Source organism: Pinus tabuliformis, chromosome 9 (genome assembly GCF_031772625.1).
Source record: "Pinus tabuliformis cultivar Carrire ecotype Pingquan chromosome 9, CPIR1, whole genome shotgun sequence".
Taxonomy (NCBI): domain Eukaryota; kingdom Viridiplantae; phylum Streptophyta; class Pinopsida; order Pinales; family Pinaceae; genus Pinus; species Pinus tabuliformis.
The window spans coordinates 932559047-932579382 of record NC_142307.1 but is presented as its reverse complement, the minus strand read 5'-3'; the positions used below and the strand labels follow the sequence as shown (position 1 = coordinate 932579382).

Sequence of the window (20336 nt, the reverse complement as noted above, 5' to 3'; positions counted from 1 at the left end):
AGGTGTGCAAGGTCTCTCTTGAGGAATATTTTGCACTTGTTGAATGTTTTTTAAGGTCTCTCAACTCTTTTATTTATATGTGTTCATGTGGCAACTACTAGCCCATCCTCGGGCCTATCTTAAGTCAAGTCGACCTACCTTTGATGCCACTTCTTCCCACACTTACAAATAAAAATTAATATCTCCATTTCTACAAGGCATCTCTTGGTGCTACAAGCGGCGCCTTGCTCCTTTAGGGATGCTCTACATTCTCCAAGTGCCAAGTGTCCAAATCCCCTTATGGTTTTGGCCCCACACATTTGGGTACAAAATCCCAAGCTTGTGTTCTTAGCCCACCAGTGACCTTATGAAGCCAATTCCTCCACAACCCTCTGGCCTAGATTTGGAGTACCTCCCAAGCTACAGAGCTCAACACTTAAGGCCCCCCTCGATGTTAAGGACTGCTCAGAAACTTATTGTGAGCAAAGGGTGGAGGAGGAATCTTCGCTATTTTCAATGAAACCCTCTTGAGACTCTTTTCGAGATGTTGTTAAGAAACAATATTACCTTGTTGGGAGCTATGTAGACAAGTACATAAAATGGACCACACTACGACATGAAAGAGACCAAGTGCTAGAGTTCATGAATAATTTTCATAGCCTATGCACGAAGCTGGGTATCAAGGACTTTGAGCGACATTTGGTGCTCAAGTACCGTTGTTGTCGGCACAAGTACATCTAAAGCATAAGTGGAGTTCTTGGACATCTCCACGCTTAGTGCAACATATTGATATACTGTCAAGATCGAGCAAGAATTTAAATAGAAGAAGTAAGACTTTGGATCTGCAAATTTGAAGCAGGGCAAGGGCACCCCCAAACCACAAGACAAAGGACAGAGCCAAGGTGGAACGACTTAGGACAACTTGTCGAAGCCGCAAGCAAAGAATAGCAATGGGAAGACGAAGAAAGACACAAGAAAGTGATGTGAGTTCCACAAGAGCCCCACTCACAACACAAGTGAATGTTGTGCAAAGCCGTCATTGGTGGCTACGCTGAAAACTTCAAAGTCAGACGCATGTTCCAATTTTGAGCGAGAACTTGACGAGGGGAAACAAATCATTGATGTAGGACCTAGCGCCATTGTTGTCACCACCAAGGTCAAGAAACAGAGGGTGAGCGTCTCTTCCACTCATAGATGTGGGTGCAAGGTGCTCCACTGCAGTTCGTTGTCGATAGTGGGAGTCAAAAGAAATTTTTCTCCGCACATGTCGTTAAGCGGTTGGGTCTACTGACAAGACCACACCTGTAGCCATACACCATTGGGTGGCTCCACCAAGGGCGAGATCTCTGCGTCAGCCAGGAGTGCCGCTTGCCGTACAACATCAAGCCTTTCATGGATGAGGTATTGTGTCATGTTGCTTCTCTTGAAGTTTGTGATGCTTTATTAGGCTAACCATACTTGTGGAAAGGTCATGCTGTATACGAGTTTAGACCTCATATTGTTATTATTACTTTGGGCAAAAAACTATATAGGATATCAGAGGTAGCTCCTCCTACAACCATTTCTTTGATCTCTACTAAACAATGCAGTGAGATCATCTCCCAGACTGAGAAATTTGTTTTCTTCCTGATTCGCTCTCAATGTAAGGGAAAGATCGTGGCCACATCCATGGCCTCCAAAAAAGGTTCCTCCCTGCAACAAAAGCAAGTGGATAAGGTTGTGGAAGAGTATAGGGACATAATCTCCTCACCCATGGGGTATCTTTGCACTGTCAAGTCAAGCATTCGATCGATCTGAACCTCAGTGCACTTCTACCTAATGGGCCAATCTATTACTGCTATCTTCTGGAAAACGAAGAAATAAAGTGGCACATCCGGGAGTTGCTACAAAAAGGGCACATTCGGCCAAGTTCCTCACCTTTTGGGAGCCCAATTGTACTCGTGCAAAAGAAATATGGGCCCTGGAGACTCTGCATTGATTATTGGAATCTGAACAAAGTCACAGTCAGGAACATATACCCGTTCCCATAGATTGATGACTTTTTTGACCGACTCAAGGGGGCTAAGTACTTCAACAAGATTGATTTGAAGTACAACTATCACCTAGTTCTAATAGAACCCACTAATATATGAAAGGCTGCCTTCAAGTCTAAGGAGGGTCTCTTTGAGTGGTTGGTCATGCCCTTCGGGTTGACAAATTCCCCTGCAACTTTTATGAGGTTGATGGATGACATCTTGCAGTTTTTCACCAACTCGTTCGTGGTTGTATATCTAGATGATATCCTCATCTTCAACAAGAGTTGGGTAGAGCACTTGCAACATAATCGACAGGTCCTTCAAACCTTGCGACAAGACATGCTATGTGCCAACTTGGAGAAATGCTTCTTTAGCCCTGCGACAACACGTGCTATGTGCCAACTTGGAGAAATTATTCTTTAGCATGGACCAGGTCCAATATCTAGGCTACATAATTAATGAGCAAAGCGTACATGTGGATCCAACTAAGATCTAAGTCATTTGAGACTGGCCAACCTTGACTACTCTAATAGAGTTTCATAACTTCTTAGGCCTTGCTAATTTCTATTGTAGATTCGCGTTGGGGTTCTCTTATATCATTTGGCCCTTAAGTCAAGTTACCAAGGGCTGAGCAAAAGCAAAGTTTTTTTAGGTTCGATTCACAATAGAAGACATTCATTGAATTGAAATACTGCCTTTGCTGCGTATCAATGCTCACCTTGCCAGACCTGCATCAACCATTTGAGATTGAGATAGATGCTTCCGATTATGTTATTGGTGTAGTCTTCACTCAACAAGGGCATCCAGTGGCCTATCATAGTGAAATACTATGACACTATGAGAAGGAAATGTATGTTATTGTGCAGGATTGATGGCAATGAGAACATTGTATTATGGGGAGGGAGATGATCATCCACACAGATCATCGTCTTCTTCAATTTATGTAGACATAGGGGAAGTTACAAAATGATTGCCATAAAAAATGGTCCACGTACCTGCTACAATTCCATTTGAACATTAAATACAAGAAGGATAGCAACAATCACATCGCAATTTGTCTCAGGCGACCCCCAATTGTGGCACTGAGCACAATTCTCAACTCTTGTTGGCACGAGACCTCTTGATGGCTGTAGCTATATGAAAATGACTTGGAATTTGTTGCCACCTACAAGATGTTGATGGTTGGAAAGCCAGTTCCAAATTTCCACCTTTAGGATGGACTTTTGTTCTAGCTGGGACATCTTTGTGTTCCTTGAAGCAAACGTGCCAAGTTGATTTGGGAGGCATTTTACAGCGGGCTTGCACACTTTGGTGTGGAGAAGACAATGGCAGTATTGCAGAAGTATTTTATTGGCCAAAACTTTGACAAGATGTTGGAAAATAGATTATATCCCGCGTTGCTTGTGCCATCGCCAAGCTAACCATTAAGAAGCAAGGCCTGTGCACTCTTGTACCTACTCTTAGCCGACTTTGGGAATCCATCTCCATGGACTATATGTTTGGCCTTTCTTTTGCCAAGCATGGTATTAACTATGTTTGTGGTCATTAATATATTTTCTTAGATGGCCATATTGGCTGCCTGCGAGAAGAATATCACAGCAGAAGCCACTGCCAAGCTCTTTTTCGAACGACTTTTGGTGCATTTTGGGATCCTGTAGACCATTATATTAGATCGAGACAACAGGTTCTTAAGTGCATTTTGGTTGAGCCTCTGGTCATTGTTAGACACTAAGCTCACCAAGCTAACTGCATTCCCCCTGTAGATTTCCACCAAGACTCCAGTGCAGGGAGACGCATAGGGGGGATGTGTGGGAGTACCCTCAAAGTTTAGGGAAATTTTGGGGGTGTGGGGGGACATCGGGGTATATAATTTTTAATATATAATTCAAGTTCATATTTGATAATGAAAGCATAAATAGACTAATAGTACTAGTAAATATATTGATCCACACATAAAAGTTATATTCATAATTGAATTAAACAATGACGTACATTGATCCCTCCTCATCATTCATTTTGATACATACATCATTCCATCCATACCATGCGATTCAATAATAAAATTCAATAATGAAATATTCAAATACATTGATCCATGTCATTCATCATTCTATAATCTACATTGGTTAAAAAATTAAATTCTTCATTCATCATTCTAGAATCTAAATTAAAATTTAAAAGCAAAACAGACTAGTATATTACTATATACTGAGGTTTGAACACTAAAATAGTAAATCCCTGAGTTCAAAATTGATATAACTCAAACTCTCAAACTCAAAAATAATTAAGAGTGAGGAGTCAATAATTGGTATGAGGTCATCAATATCTAGTGTCACACAAAATTAAAACTGAAAAATAAAAATGGACAATGAGGATTGAAAATAAAATCAACTTCAAGGAGTCAATCTCAATGATTGGTCCTCTACATTAAGTGTTATTAAACAAATTCGAGGGGGAACGCATCTTCCCTCAGAAGGGGACGCCCAAAAGCACCCCTTTTCCTTTTGGGGAGTCACGTCCCCCACACTAGGGAAATGCACCCCTTTGCGTCTCCCCAAAAGGGGTGCGAAGAGAAACACACCCCCAGACGATCCACCGTACCTGGTGCGTGGGGTGTGAGGGGTGTGTGCACTCGACCCTGGGGGATGCGTCGCCGTGGAACACTAGTTAATAGGATGATAATGCATATACTATGCATGTAGAACTCTAAGCATCCACAAACATGGGATGAGAGTCTCCCCTCTGTGCAACACAACTACAACAGAGCTCTCCATAGCTCAACTGTCCACAACCCTTTTTACGCGGGCTTGGGATTTCAACCATTATGTCCCATTGATGTTGCAATGCCTCTTGCAACTACATAGACAGTCTTCACATGTTCCATCCGAAGTTGATAAAACCATCGAGTTTATTGAACACATTCAACACATTGGCCAACAGGTTCATGATATCTTGGATAAAACCAATACTAAGTACAAAGAGCGTCATGATCAACATCAGATGTCACATAAGTTTCAAGTGGGCAACAAGGTTTGGTTCCATTTGCAAAAAGAATGCCTTGCTAGAGCCCATCAAAAGGTTTGACCACTTCGATATGGGCCTTACACCATCACTAATGCTGTGGGTGACAACGCTTTTGAGTTAAGTATCCCCCATTCTTTGGCCTTCACCCAATATTCAATGTGGACCGCCTTCAATGATACTTTCCACCATTTTTGGACACATAAAACATTGTTGAGTAGTTGATAATAACAAAGCTCAACCCAAATTGCATTGAATAGACCACAATTGATCAGATCATGGACACACAAATTAAGAACACTCGCCAATAGAGGATCCAACTGTATTGGGTTGTCAAAGCTGATCAACTCTTGCACCAAGGCATGTGGCTTACCAAGGACCAAGTTCAACAAAAGTTTGCTCACCTCTTGGAGACACTCAACGCAATGGGGACCAATGTTTTTTAAGGGGGGAGGATTGATCCATGTGGATATTGGTGGCCACCCACCTATTCCCCTTGGACCCTAGCATTGTTTTCTATTAGTTTCTTATTTTTCAGCTAGTATCCTATTTTGACAGTTTTTTAGTTTTGGCAGATTTTGAGTTTTGAACTTCTGGAGTTGTTTTAATCACTAAATGATGTTTTTTGGGGAAACATGCAAATATGGATTGATTGTAGTTAAAAGTTGTTGTCCTCGGATAGACTTGTGTAATGGGCTATCGTGCGCGCCAAATGGAGACTGTATGTCAAAGTTATGACCCGAAGAAGTTGGTTCCAACTAAACCCATCGGGGCCCATACCTTTTGGCTCTTCATCTCCTATGGTTAAGTTTTTGGATGTTTAGGGTTTCTCATTGTTTCTTTATGTTAAAAAGGTTTTCAAGCCTCGTTGCAACATAGTGCATAAGACATGTAGCTTTCACGTCTCTTCTCAGAGATAAACTACCATCACCTTTAGTTTGCTTTAATTTTGTATGTAGACAATTTTCAGAATTTGCTATCTATTAATTGTTCAATTTCATTGTATCTGTGTTCCTGTTTTAAATCCATATTTCATTTTGTTCCTTCATAAATCCAAATCAATAGCTAAACATGTTGGCTAGCGGATTTGGTAAAGCATGTTCGCATGGTTATGTTTAGGGCTATGTTGGAAAGGTGAACGCACACACACACATGGAAATGCAGTTGATATTTTTTTCGATATTTAGTGTTAATCTAAGAAAATTGATGAACCGTAACAGTGGGGAATGTGATCTTTTAACTGAAAACCCCTCAACTTTATATTCTGACAATAGAGGCTAAGGTTTTGATGTTATGTAGTGTTAATATTATGTTTAGGATTAAAGGTAATTATATATGATGATACCGAGTTGATCTCCAGTTTCTTCTATATAATTTACTGAGAAGGAAAGTTAGTTATTTGACAGTTTCCTAACCTGTGGATGACAAGAACTCAACAAGTGCCTATCAATGCATTAATAAATCTAAATTATTGTTGACCAGGAGCTGCAGTATCCATCCATTCTAGGCCAGCGCACCCCCTAAGCTTATATTCTTTGTTGACACTGCATTTAAAGCTAGATTCCATCGTTCTATAACAACATAGTTTAAACATGCTACCATGTGGAAGTTTCTGGCTATATTTTTCCAATCACTTTTACCCAAAACCTGGCTATAAATTTAGAAGAATTGCTAGAATCAGAGATGTGAATTGTTGAGATTGCATAATCCGGGTGCAAAAGGGATTTTTGAGGGAGCTGAATGCATTTATGCATTTAAAATGCAATTTTTGGAATGGAAAATTGCAATTTGACCAAAATTAGATAGCCAAAATTTAGCAATGATTGACGGAAGAAGTCTAAATTGTATAACATTCACTTCACTTAAGTGAAGCTATGAATTACCTACTTTATCCTTATTGTCAATGTGAGCCTGTGAGGGCAACAGACCACTTTATCCTTATTGTAAATGTATGTGAGGGCGACAACTTAGTTATTGCATTCTAAACATTGACAAATTTCAAACTTAATGGTGAATATAATGACCAAAGAATGATTTTTATATAAATAATAAAATTCATCAAAAAACATGAAGTTTTGTGTAGTTTTCTTCGATTGAAGACACATTGACATGTTTTTGGGGATGTGTTTGAAGTTGTAGTTTAAGTCTTCTACATTTTGGTTTTTTTCTGGACATTTTTTTCTGGTCAATTTTGACCGAAATCACAAGTTAAGTTTGAGCTGTGAAATCTGCACAATCCAAGACCTCTATGGTTTTTTCATGGTACTAAATCCATATGTGCATTCAAAAACACATTGTAAACAACAAAATATCATGACCTTGTTAAAATTGTATCGCTGATTCCGAGTAAAAACAACAAAAAAACTTAGAATAGTTAGACTGCTCTGTTTTTAAACAATATGTGCGCATTTCTTCCTTTTTTTTGTTTTAATTTATTAAATTCTTAAGAAAATCATAACAAAAATTTGCTTAATTCTCTTAGCGGAACTTCTTGGTGAATTTTACCACTTGTCTTTACAATGGTGAATTATTTTCGAATTTCGTAACGGTGGACACAAACTAGACGACCTGGGGTAAAAATGTACCCAAAGGCATCGGTTGCATAAAAAAGTTAGAAACAATTTAATCCAAGATTACATATGCACTTTAAAGCCTTGCAAGAAATGGACAGGATAGTATCCTCAGTTACATTTGTCTAAGGCCCCGGTCTAAGAGTGTCCCGAGATCCTTTTTGCAGTTTTACAGTCTATGCCCAGAATTTGCTGCCTGCAAAACTCTTTCAAGGGTGGCTGTTTTGCATGACTTGAATCATCTAACCTACAACAAATACGATCTATAATATATATATCTTGCATCTCACATGAACCGTTGGTCATCTGCTTATCACTTTAACCTAAGGCAGTCCTAAAGTTGGACATGGTTGAATTTTCTTATTTTTAAGTACAATATAGAATCACAGGAAAAACAATGCTCATGAAGCAGTTGTTGGAAATGGTCCTTTCTTTCCTCAATCGTTCCGGACCATCTTTAGGTTGGCTGATAAGTCGATAATAGATTTTCCATGGCATAGTCTAGGAGTATCAACTTCCAATGTCCCCAGCCTCTATGGATTTCACAATCATACTAGTTGAGGAGCATCAACAGCAAATGTCACCAGCTTCTATGCATTTCACCATCATCCTAGTTGAGCAGCATTAATAGCGAATGCTATCAGCCTCTTTTATACATTTCATCATCATACTACTGTAGCATTCATAAATGTTCACACTGCTTCACTATTATAGATGCCCTCATAATGTATTTGAAAATTAGGGAGAGGCTTCGTTAAATTCGTTTTAGATGCATGAATACAGAGATTCAAGTTATTACTGAGCACAGATTCAAATAATTATTATGGGTTAATATTTTCTTGCATGTCTTTGCAGATGGAATCCCTAAATTCCCCCCATTCAAAAAGCTTTTATGCCTGTGTTGGTGAAAGTACACACGCTTTTCAAAGCCCATCAAAAGATCTGACAGCGATTAATAATCACTTGAATAAGAATAATCCCTCTCAAAGTCCATCACAAGATCTGTCTGCTGTCAACAATCACTTTAATAGGTTTGTTTTGACTTTTGGTGCTGATTAACTGCTACTTCGGTTCAAATGTCAATTAAGTTTTTAGAGAACTTGATCTTACAATTTACTTATTTCGATGTTCTTTTCTAATAATTGAAGCAGCAGGCGTGTTGCCGGAAGAATCAATTTCGACAAGCCAGGTTTGGTGAGTGACTCTCTTGTTGCTGGGAGTCTCAATTCCTCCCAGAAATGTGGCCATCTAATTTCCGATTCCGTTTCTTTAGGTTGGACAAAGTCAGTATCTCCTTTGAAAAGACAACGCACTGACAATTAAACAGGCATTCAGATAGTTTACTAACTGCTTTAGAATACTTATTTACTTAGTGTAATGTATGTATGTGCATCGTGGTTCTTGCCAATCCATGCCCATACAATTCTTTCGTGGGGAATTGTTAGAGCTTATTAGCAAATGGTTTCCTAGGTATCTGAGTTCCCTTCTTCTCACTGCTTGTCTTTGCCCTTTTGTTCATGAGCGGTGTGTATCCTTTTACACGAACAAAGGATCATGTATATCTGGATATTTAATGTGTAGTTCCTGTCAATTTTTTTATTGAAGGAAACAACTGTCCATATCAAAAGCAAAATAATTATCTTGCGCAAGGCATGTATCTCAGTAAGAACTTGGTCTCCTATAATTGTTTAGCACGGCCGCAACTAAGCCAGCGTATGAAAAATAAGCGCATGAGTAGTCTTTTCCTTTGTGATTTTTTTATGAATATCTATTGGCGTGTTCAAACTGGAGTTCATAGAGTCCTAATAAATTCAAAATTTTCTTATTACATTTACCAGAAATCGACTCTGGTTGAGGAATGAAAATCGACGTAAAAGTGATGATAGAGCGTTGGCACTAAGCTAGCCACAAGTGCCTTCGACCGAAGTAATTTTTGTTTTTTGGTTTTTTGGGAAAATCGTAAATGATTAACAATTCACATGATCCAGCTATTATTTAGAGCGAACTATGAACAGGTTAGGCGAGGCATCCAAGCTACTGTGGCAACTCCAACATTAAATATGTTTAACATATTTATAAAATAAAATAATAATTAATTATAATGAAATTTTATTTTGATGGTCTTAGAAATACATCCAAACTAATTTTCATCTTATTATTTTCCTATAATTAAAATAATAGAAGATCAAAATAATAATGAATTAAAATGAATAGTTACTAGAAATACATCAAAACTAATTTCATCTTATTATTTTCCTATAATTAAAATAATAGAAGATTAAAATAATAATGAATTACAATGTATAGTTATTGTTTTTCATCTCATTATTTTTATATAAATAAAATAATAATAGATTATAATGAAGGGTTACTTTGATTCTCTTAATTATTAAAATAATAGAAGATTAAAATAATAATGAATTATAATGAATAGTTATTGGTATTTTTATATAAATAAAATAATAATAAATTATAATGAATGGTTACTTTGATTCTCTTAATTATTAGTAAAATAATAATAGATTATAATGAATGGTTACTTTGATTCTCTTAATTATTAGTAAAATAATAATAGATTATAATGAATGGTTACTTTGATTCTCTTAATTATTAAGAATAAATATGATTTTTATATAATTAAATTAATAATAAATTATAATAATGTGTTATTAAATTAATAATAAATTGTTATTATTTTAATAATAAATTATAATGAAATGTTGTGTCGATGTGTTACATTAAAACTGATTTCTATTTTAAATTAGTTTTATTGTTTAGATTTATTATATCTTGGCCAAAAAGAGAGTAATACATTAAAATTGATTTCTATTTTAAATTAGTTTTATTGTTTATATTTATTATATCTTGGCCAAAAAGAGATGGTAAACAATTTGTGTAAGGATTTATTTGTAAGATTTTATTGAAATATAATAATACTTTTATTAAGAGATTTGTTAAAAAAAGAGAGTATAATCTGTTCATAAGGGTCTATTAAAATAATAAAATAACAGTCTGATTTTTGAGTAGATTTATTATATCTTGGCCAAAAAGAGATGGTAAACAATTTGTGTAAGGATTTATTTGTAAGATTTTATTGAAATATAATAATACTTTTATTAAGAGATTTGTTAAAAAAAGAGAGTATAATCTGTTCATAAGGGTCTATTAAAATAATAAAATAACAGTCTGATTTTTGAGAATTAGAATCTTAATAATAATAATCATTATCTAATTTTAAGGTTATTGTCAAACCAGACAATAAATTGATGTAGAATTTCTTTTGTTTGTGGGATAAAGTATGTGTTTCTACGTATCAATTTGAATAGGTTCACAAATAAATAATAGGATTTTGTCTTGCTAAAATGCTTTGCAACATTACAATTTGTCACCTTTTTGTTATAGTATTTGCACATCACATTTTATAGTGATGGCTTATGCCTGTTCAAGTTTCAATTGAGAAATTTTAGTTTCAAGTAATGTTGACCATTGTGGATGCCAGTGATCTAATCAGTTGAAGTCTAATTGATAGAAGGTTTGTGTAGGATGATAACAAACTTGTCAATCCTTTTAAAGAAGCATCAAGTTTCTTTGTACATCCTATTTTGCTTTTGGACATTGCCAAAGATGTAAAATGAATCTAGATGATCTTTAAAACTGTGTAGTGTGTGCATCACTTTCACTTGCATTGGTGGAAGGTGAATATTAGCTTGCTGCTCCATCATTCTTTATTAGCTGATCATCATTCTTTACTGGCTTAGTTGAATTTAGATCTGTGTAATCGATGTCTTGGATCTTAATCATGTAATAAGTTGAGGTTTAATTGATAGAAGTTTTATGTAAGATGTTGGCAAACTTGCCATTGTCTTAAAGGAGCATCAAATTTCTTTGCATGTCCTAATTTGCCTTTGAACATTGCCAACAAAGTAAAAGAAATATATATGAGCATCCAATTGCTTGAAGAGTGCGCTTGACTTTTCACTTGCATTGGTGGAAGGTGGATAGGAGCTTGTTGCTCTATTGTCATCCTTTACTAGCTCATTCTAATTTAGATCTTTGTAATTGCTCATATTTAATGATATAGTGAATTGTGAAGGATGAGATTCCTTGGATTTTTTGTGAACTTTTAGCCTTAGAGTAGACTTTGAAATGTTAATTTATTGCAACAAATACTTCTCAACTTTAATCCAATTCAGATGACACCCCAATAAAATAAATATCAAGTGTACTTAAATGTAACTGAATATTTATCCCATATGTCACACTTTAAAATCAAATTACATATATGGAAATGGGCTATTATAACAAATCATTACAACAATAAGTATGCTTCCTTTATCTCCTAGACCCGTGTTAAATGAAGGTGGCTTAACATTTTAAATTTTTGACGATTTTTAGCTCGCCATCATTGAAATTTGACAAGACAAGTTTAGCTAAAACTATAGTTTGGAATGATAAAAATCACTGCTTTAATGAAGAAATGCATTCAACGCTTGTGAATACCCTATTGTAATTGGGCTGTGCAATGTTAATATTTGATGTATATAATTCCATCAATCTAAAATGTTTCTTTTTAAAAATGAGACAAAAAACACTGATCTCATTTCCATTATTTTGAGTGGTTGAAAAGGGTCAATTCATGTTGCATTTGGGCTACAAGATCTCACATTAATTAACAAATTTCAATGTATGTCAAATCAACATGCTTAACTAGTGCTAGAATCTACTTAATCTCAAGGAAAAAAAGTTGAAATTCAAATATGAAAGTAAAAGTTTGGATAGTTGGAACACTTATATATATATATATATATATATATAAACGATGAAGTACAAGTACTGACCACAACTTGGTCAAAGTTAAGCTCTCTAACTAGCTAGAGGAATCATAAAAGACCCTAGCCACCAACTCTAGCTACAAATCACTCTTAACCAACATTGGTTGCGCCACCAAGGTTCTCAACAAGGTAACACGCAGAATTACAAGTCATTCTTGGCACTCTCACTTGCAACACATAAATGCACATGATAATCTACCCTTATTTTCTCATTCACATACATATAAGATGAAGTACAAGTATATACCACATCGTGGTAAAAGTTAAGCTCTCTAACTAGCTAGAGAAATCATAAAAGACCCTAGCCACCAACTCTAGTTACGAATCACTCTTAACCAACATTGGTTGCGCCACCAAGATTCTCAACAAGGTAACACACAATTACAAGTCATTCTTGGCACTCTCACTTGCGACACATAAATGCACATGATAATCTACCTTTATCTTCTCCACATCAAGTACTCCAAGTAGCAACATGGTTTTCAAATGCCACAAGACCCAAGTTTTCTCTCACAAGAACTACAAGTTCAAGTGCTCCCTTTGCTCAGGATTTATTGCAAGCCCTACATTTCTCTTGAATCTCCTCAAGAACCCTAACTTAAGGCAAAATTAAATGCAAGGAATAAGAAATACAAAAAAACTAGTTTGTTCTAGCTCTCACATCGCTAACACAAATACACAATTACAAGAATGTATTACAATGAATAGTATCAAAAGATTAGCACCCCACTATATTTATATGAAAGATGAGAGTAGCCAACAATAATAAGTGGATCTAGTTGACTACAAATCTACAAAGAATCAAACTAAACTCCAAGGCATGCATATCCAACAAGCAAGGGTCCAAGGTTGAGAGCTCATAAATAAAGGTCTAGTGCTCTCTCTCGAGCTATGTGTAACTTTAGGGCCATCATACCTACATGATCACTCCTCAACTCAATTGTTTTAAGTCAACTACAATCCTCCATGCAAGTAACCAGTGCCCCCATATGCTATTTAGGGATCAATACCCTCTTCCAAGATGCTCAATGCTCCTCATCCAAGTGGGTTAGTCTCCCAAGCAACCAAACTCTCCATGTGTGCACTCCATGAAGAAGCCACTAAACTACATAGGTCACCAAACTTCGAAGGAAATGTTGCACATAAGCATCAAGTCAATGCATAATTGTCCATTAATGAACTATCACCAGTGGGTATGTCCATCATGTTACAACCAAGAGTAATCAACACATCACATGAAGTGCCCAAAGCATTGTGTAGACACTTTTGGAGTAACCCAAAAAGTAAAAATTCCCTCTTGATGAGGAAAGTGTCTTCACCAATCTCACTTTGTTTGCCCTTGTGACTCATTGAAACTTGCCATTCCCGGATGTCACTTACCTTAATCTATGCATCACATTTCACCTCCTCAAAACAACAATAACGTTCACAAATGGAAGGAACCAATATGGTTAGCATATCTCCTAAGAAATATTCTTGCCCTCATTGACGATTTGGGCATTTCTACATGCTCCTATGCTTTTTGCAATGTCGAGTAAGCCATATTAGCTACCTATATGCCACAGTGAAAGGTGATAACATATGTATCCTCTTCCTATCATTGTCCATTCTTAGATTTGGTCCTACTTTATCCTTTGAATTATCATTTGGAATGACAACCTCACTTCCTTTATTCACTAAAGAAGATACATGTGATCTCAAGGACCATGCATCCTCATTAATTTAACATCTCAACTCGTCATAGTGTTTTGTTGTGCTGAAATGTAGATCTTATAAGCTTTATAGGTCTCATCATATTCAACAAAACAAGATACCATCATAACATTCCAAATCTATGTTTTACTAGGGGTTTGGTCACCTATGAATCTGTAAGAAATTGTACCTTGGACCATTAGCAACTTGTGACTCCAAAATCTTTCATATCAACTTCACATGCCATAATCTTTAGACCACATCATGAGTTGTTCAAGACTTTCTGCAAAGATGATCACATCTCCATTCAAGACTAGACTAGTGAATTAGATCTGTCAAAATCACAAAGATGAAAATTTGCACAAATCCCATCCATCATATCATGCCAAGCTCATAGTGCAAACAACACACCATGTGAATTTGACATATTGTAAACATGGATATCTTATCCATGCACCTTAAAACCTTTGACAATATAAGCAAAATCCCTAATAGAGTCGACTCCCCCCTTTTCAAGAGAATCCTTTAGTATCTATAGCAAGAACCTCATCAAGGTTGACTCCTTTTTGAGAGAATCCAACAACTCATCTTGGTACTCTTCAACAATCCCATTAGTAGCAAGCTTGGAATCAGTCGTTGATTCCTTAACAGGTTTTGAATATCTCTCCATGGCATTCTACCATACATGCTCTACATATGCCACAAAATTAGAAGGCTTACCCAACTCCTTATTGGTAGATACAAGTACCACAAGATCAACAAGCAACATCCTACATTTCTAGTCAAAGTGCTCATACTAGCTAAATTACAATAGTTGATAGTGCATTGAGGTCCTTCAAATGCAATTCTAGTCATACATGAAACCATTAGAAGATTTTTTATCGCACCAAGAATAAACAAAACATCACTCGACTAAAGAACATCACCTCATGACATCCAAAAGGAAATGGAGGCCAAATAGAATTTCCACCTATTCCATACTCGTTCCTCCTTTTTGCTCTTGAAACCTATTGAAGAGTTTCTTGTTATAAGTCATGTTTTGATGCCCCATTGTCCACATATAGTCCAACACTTTTTGATTCAATGTTTGAAAACAAACAGGAGACCATGGAGAAGGTGGTTTTAATTTGGGATGATAACTCGTTCACACTTGCTATTGTACTTGCACACTTTCTAACTTATTTTTGTTGGACGCTAGATAATGTCTCAATTGGTGACACCTAATGCATTTCACATTATTCAAATAATTTTTTTCCATGGAAAAACATTGTAATTTTATTTATATGATAAACAATATTACATTTTGCATATAGACAACTAAATCTGCATTCAATACGTTCTGCCCAAAGCCAAATGGTCGCCAAAAGAAATAATCCTCTCGGGTTATAAGCTAAATAAAGAAAAATTGAGTAAAAAGAAAAGAAAAAATACATATGTACATTTGAAGTTAAGTGCGATAGTAATCACTTAACTTCTCTCTCTTGCCTTTCTTTTTCTGCACTTTCTACCATCCTCCTATGTTTGGAGCAACTAGAACCAAAGGCCAATTTGCTACCTAAAGGCTTTGGAGTGGATTCTTTGTTTGAGTTTGAGCTTTGAGGTACATGAGCTCTTTTTGTACCCCCCATCCCATTTTCTAGAAGAGTCATTTTTTCGTTGATTTGTTGCCTAGTTCTCTTGTATTTTAGTGTCATTTTGCTCACGGGATGTGATTCCATTCTGGGCCTGTGCATCCTCCTTTTCTTGGATTGGAGGGTCCTCCATGGTTTCTTCTTCTTCTTCCTTTGAGATATGGGGATGAAAGGCCTCCCATCCTTTTGATTTGTGTACTTGCCCCTTTTTATTTCTTGGGTTCGTTTTTGCCTGTGGACACACGTTTTGCAAATGTCCTATTTGGTAGCATGTTCAACATTTGAAAGCCATATTTTCATAATCTAATACTTGGGTCTATTGGAAGTTTTTGTATTTCAGTTGAATGTGATCAAGTAGACCTTTGTTGAGGTCTATTTCACCACAGATTCTCGCAAAAGTAAATAGACCTTTCTCTGTTCTCTCAAGATCCATCTTTGTGAATTTTCTGGGGTTATTCCCAATTTCCTCTAGAAATTTGCATTGAAAAAAAGGGAGGGGGAGATTTGGAAGCCTCACCCAAACCGACATTGTTGAAACCACCATTGTTGTGGCATCAAATTCTAGAAACTATGGGGTGATGAAGATCCCAACTCTTCCCCAAAACCAAGGCCCATCATTTAATACTTTCTCCAGGTTTTCCAAAGCATCAAATTGGTTTATAAAAAAACCTTTGGAACAAAAATATATGTCATTGTTGGGGGTCTAGGAAGGCAAGATCCAATGATGTAAAGCATCATATTTAGGCAAGAAGCTATTGAACCTACAAATCAAAACCTTGGATTAGACAACATAAAAATATAGTTTACCTTTAGGAGATTAGCCTCTATGGTAGGCACTTGTTTCATTTCTTCCACAATATAGGGTCCTGGGATGTATTGATGTTGATTTGTTGAACTGGAAGCCTTCCCTTGCGCCACATCCTTGTAAGACGCAGATCCATTAGATTTTTTGGGTCACTGAGTTGCTCCTTGCAGCCTTGGGTTCAAGAAAATGGTAGAGTTCCTTGAGATGCAATAGTGTTTCATTTGAGACGAATATTGAAGAATTTTCCCTTTAAAAGGTATGTACTATGTATTTGTACGTATTCCCAACCCATTCTCAATGCACTACTTCATATTTTTCACTTTGTCAGAAGTCCCAATCCAAAATAGGGAGGACACCCCATTAATGTTTTTAATGACGATATGAAATTTTCTAGATCCAACTCTTCTTTTGATCAACTCAGATCTAAGAGAGTGAACATGATCTCCTTGAGAAATTGAATCACCCATGTGCATAGGCTTCTGCTCCATCAAAGACTGCATTCCTAACATGGCTGTGCATGCATAAGAGATTGGATTTGAAGGAAAAAAGGATTTAGGTAGCAACCTTGTAGTGCATTCCTACCATGACATCTCCATACTTGTGAAGCCTGCACCATCGATGTAGTCTTTGATTCACCTATTTAATCTTGAAACTTTGTTTTCTTTCTCAAAGCAATCCCAAACATGGAAATCTTCCATAGGGCGAAGCCCTTGCTTGCCCTCTTGGGCCATAGATGCACAACAATAAAGAGGTGACCATTCACATCAAGAAAAACCCAATACCACCCACGACCGTCAATGTTACAGGCCATTTTGTCACATTGGGTCAATAGGCCTACAAGTTGGATCAATCAACATCCATGAACACTTTGTCATCATCCCTACATAAAGCCCTAAGCATGACTCTCCCAAATCCCTGAGTTTCTGACCTTGAACGCTTCATTTTAGTGCTTTTAAGGCTCAATGCACCCTGTCCCGTTAGGGATCTGCGTTCAACAATAGGTTGCTCAGTGTTGCATTTGCTCTGATTAGAGCAGGTTGTCCCTTTTTGGGCGTGTGCTAATTCTAGAAATTTGGGAAAAATAAAAAGAATCCTGAATCTTCCTCTTCCAGAAGCTTCTAGAAGTTGTTACAACCATTTACCTTGTATAAGAACTTCGAATCCCATCTCATCCTACCTTGGATATTTTACCTCTTATCCCTTGAGCTTGGATAAGAATTCCTAAACTACTATTCTCTCCTATATATTTATTACCATCCACAAACTAGGGTGGTGTTTGGAGACTAATCATACCTTGATGTTGCTGCTTTGATCATAAGAGAGTTATCATTCCCATGCATTAGGGTGACCTTGAGGTGTGCATTGTGACAAGGAAGGACAAGTCAACTCAGGGATATCTCTTCAAGATCAACTTCCATCTTTGGTTGTAAACTCTCTCCTTTTCATATTAATACAAAGGGTATACCATTTTCCTATATGTGTTATGTTATGTTTGCATACATATATTTAAGTGTTATGCTGATCCATTGAATAGAGTGATTGAATAATGGTACATAGATGTCATAGATCTTTGGCTTGTGTTGTTTGTTTGTGTAGGTTCTAATTATAGCGATTGAAGCTACGGTTGGAGCTTACAAGCCAAGAGGAGAGAAGAGCTTGTGACAGATCACAAGTAAGCATCTTTCCATTCTCCAATTTCTCTAAGGAGAACTTTATATTATTTGATTTCTGTTGTTCTAGACTAGGCCACTAGGTCTAGGGAAGATACTTCTGTCCGCAGTCGTAGATTCTGTATAATAAATTTCCGACTCTGCTAGGGATCGATTCATTCGTTTGGTGGTTTCCTTGATTTTATCCCTTGTTACACCTCTTGAACAAACCTTCAATGCCTCACTCAGTTTGAATTGACCCTAGGAAGACCTTTCATTGAGCTGCATTTGATTTTTTGTGTCAGAAACTGGCTTTTCCTTGATCAATGCACCTACTGGTCTGCTGACAGAGTGTTGCAAAGCACCTTGGCCTTCTCTGTACCTGCATTGCAGAGCACTGGTAACCTCTTTGCACCTGCGTTGACCCCTATTTCATGCAAAAAAAATACCTTTCATGCTTTTCTCTCCGATTAAATTAGTTCTAGTTGGTTGTCCTTCTGTCCTTGAGTGCGTTTAGATCTCTCAGAAGCCTTCATTTTGTTTGTTTTTGGTTTTTAGTGCCTTCAATAAAAAAATTGTTTAGATTTTGCTTTGTTTTTATCATCAGGTTATTAGAAAACTAATTGCTTGATCATTGGGTCACTTGAAGGAATTGGTGTTTCAATTATCGTTTTGAATAATTTCGTTTATTAGTGATTAGGCGAATATATTAGTTTTCATCTGAAAATTAAGTGGAATTGAAAAGAAAAATCTTATGCATCATGCATTGCATCTAGGGTTTTGTGAGGGGAATTGTAATTAGAAACAATTGCGTTAGGGGAATTGCTCAAAAATTTTGTTTGTTGCATCATGTATGCTACATATTCTTTGCTCTCTTTCCTCCCATATATAGATTTTCATTGAAAACAAAACTTTCATTTTATCATGCTAGCTTGCATTTTAGGATATTCAAGTGAAATCTCTAGTGAGCCTTGAAAACTGAAACTTAACTCAAGATAAACTTTAAAATTTATAGAATCAATCTAAGGAACATTTGTCACATTAACACAAGCATCTACAGGTCTAGGCTAGAGATGTGTTCCGACGTCTATAAACATAGAAGTTGTATTTTTTTTGCGAGCGTTACATTCTGGGGGTGATATCTCGTTTCACGTACGTAAGTGTATCAGGCCATTCTCCACGTACCTTCGGGTGTATTGGATGACGCTCCACGCATGAAAAGTAAATGGGAACGTTCTCATTATATGGTTACGCATTAGGCAACACTAACACAGACTGCAACAATGTAAACTTTGAAACGGGAACTCTGGCCAAAAAACCCCGTAGAAACATCAAAAACAGTGTTAAAAATGAAAAGTGTGTATGCTGGAACAATGGTTTTTTTTTTAGGCTCAATTTTGAACATGTTTTAAAAATGGCAGTGAAAATGAATTTTTCGTGCAAAAATTGTGCAAAAAACACACTGAAAACGAAAAGCGTTGATACATGAACGTTGGTTTTTTTTAGAGTCAATTTTAAACATTTTTTAAAAATGCCAGTAAAACCGAATTTTTTATGTGCAAAAAAACAGTTGTTTTTGATGAAAAAACACACTAATGTTTTTGGTAGAATAACATTTTCTTTTCCTAAGTATACATTCAACATGTTTTAGTAATGTTGATAAAGATAAAATAACGGGATCTGAAACACATTAAAATTCTATTACTTTTCATCCATGTTGTTAAACATATAATAACATCACACTAGAGATTGCTAAAATTCTAATTGTTTTCAACCATAACATTAAAGATACAAAAAAATTTGGAAAATTTTCAACCATAAAATTAAAAAACCATGACATTATGAACAAATTACATGACTAAATTATCAAAATGTCATTATTTGTACATTGAATGAAACATACATTATATCTCTAATTTATTGTTGCATTGTACATATTCTAAAGAATAAAAATCATCATAATTAAAAAATATAATCCAACAACATAAAAATGAGTCATAACTTCTGATTTAACACCATATGGAAATCAAAATTTTTATTTCAAGATACGATGCACACATTAGTTATATACACTGTCTTAGACAATTATTCAAAATTACTCATATTTTCTTGCACACCATTAGAATTCACATCTTCAGATGA

The 20336-nt window shown here is 36.2% G+C and overlaps 1 protein-coding gene across 6 annotated transcripts in view; it reads left to right on the top strand.

Annotated features, from left to right (window-relative positions):
* Window positions 1–9008, top strand: part of LOC149151819 (retinoblastoma-related protein-like) — a 33714-nt gene extending 24706 nt beyond the window's left edge. For 4 of the 6 annotated variants that reach the window (XM_089438134.1, XM_089438130.1, XM_089438131.1 and 1 more), the window contains 2 exons: window positions 8441–8616; window positions 8734–9008. In XM_089438134.1, coding sequence (XP_089294260.1) covers window positions 8441–8616; window positions 8734–8908 — 351 coding nt within the window. In that variant the 3' untranslated portion in view covers window positions 8909–9008. The remainder of the gene's footprint in view (window positions 1–8440; window positions 8617–8733) is intronic. The other 2 variants (XM_089438133.1, XM_089438132.1) reach the window with 2 other exon arrangements.
* Window positions 9009–20336: the final 11328 nt, after the last annotated feature.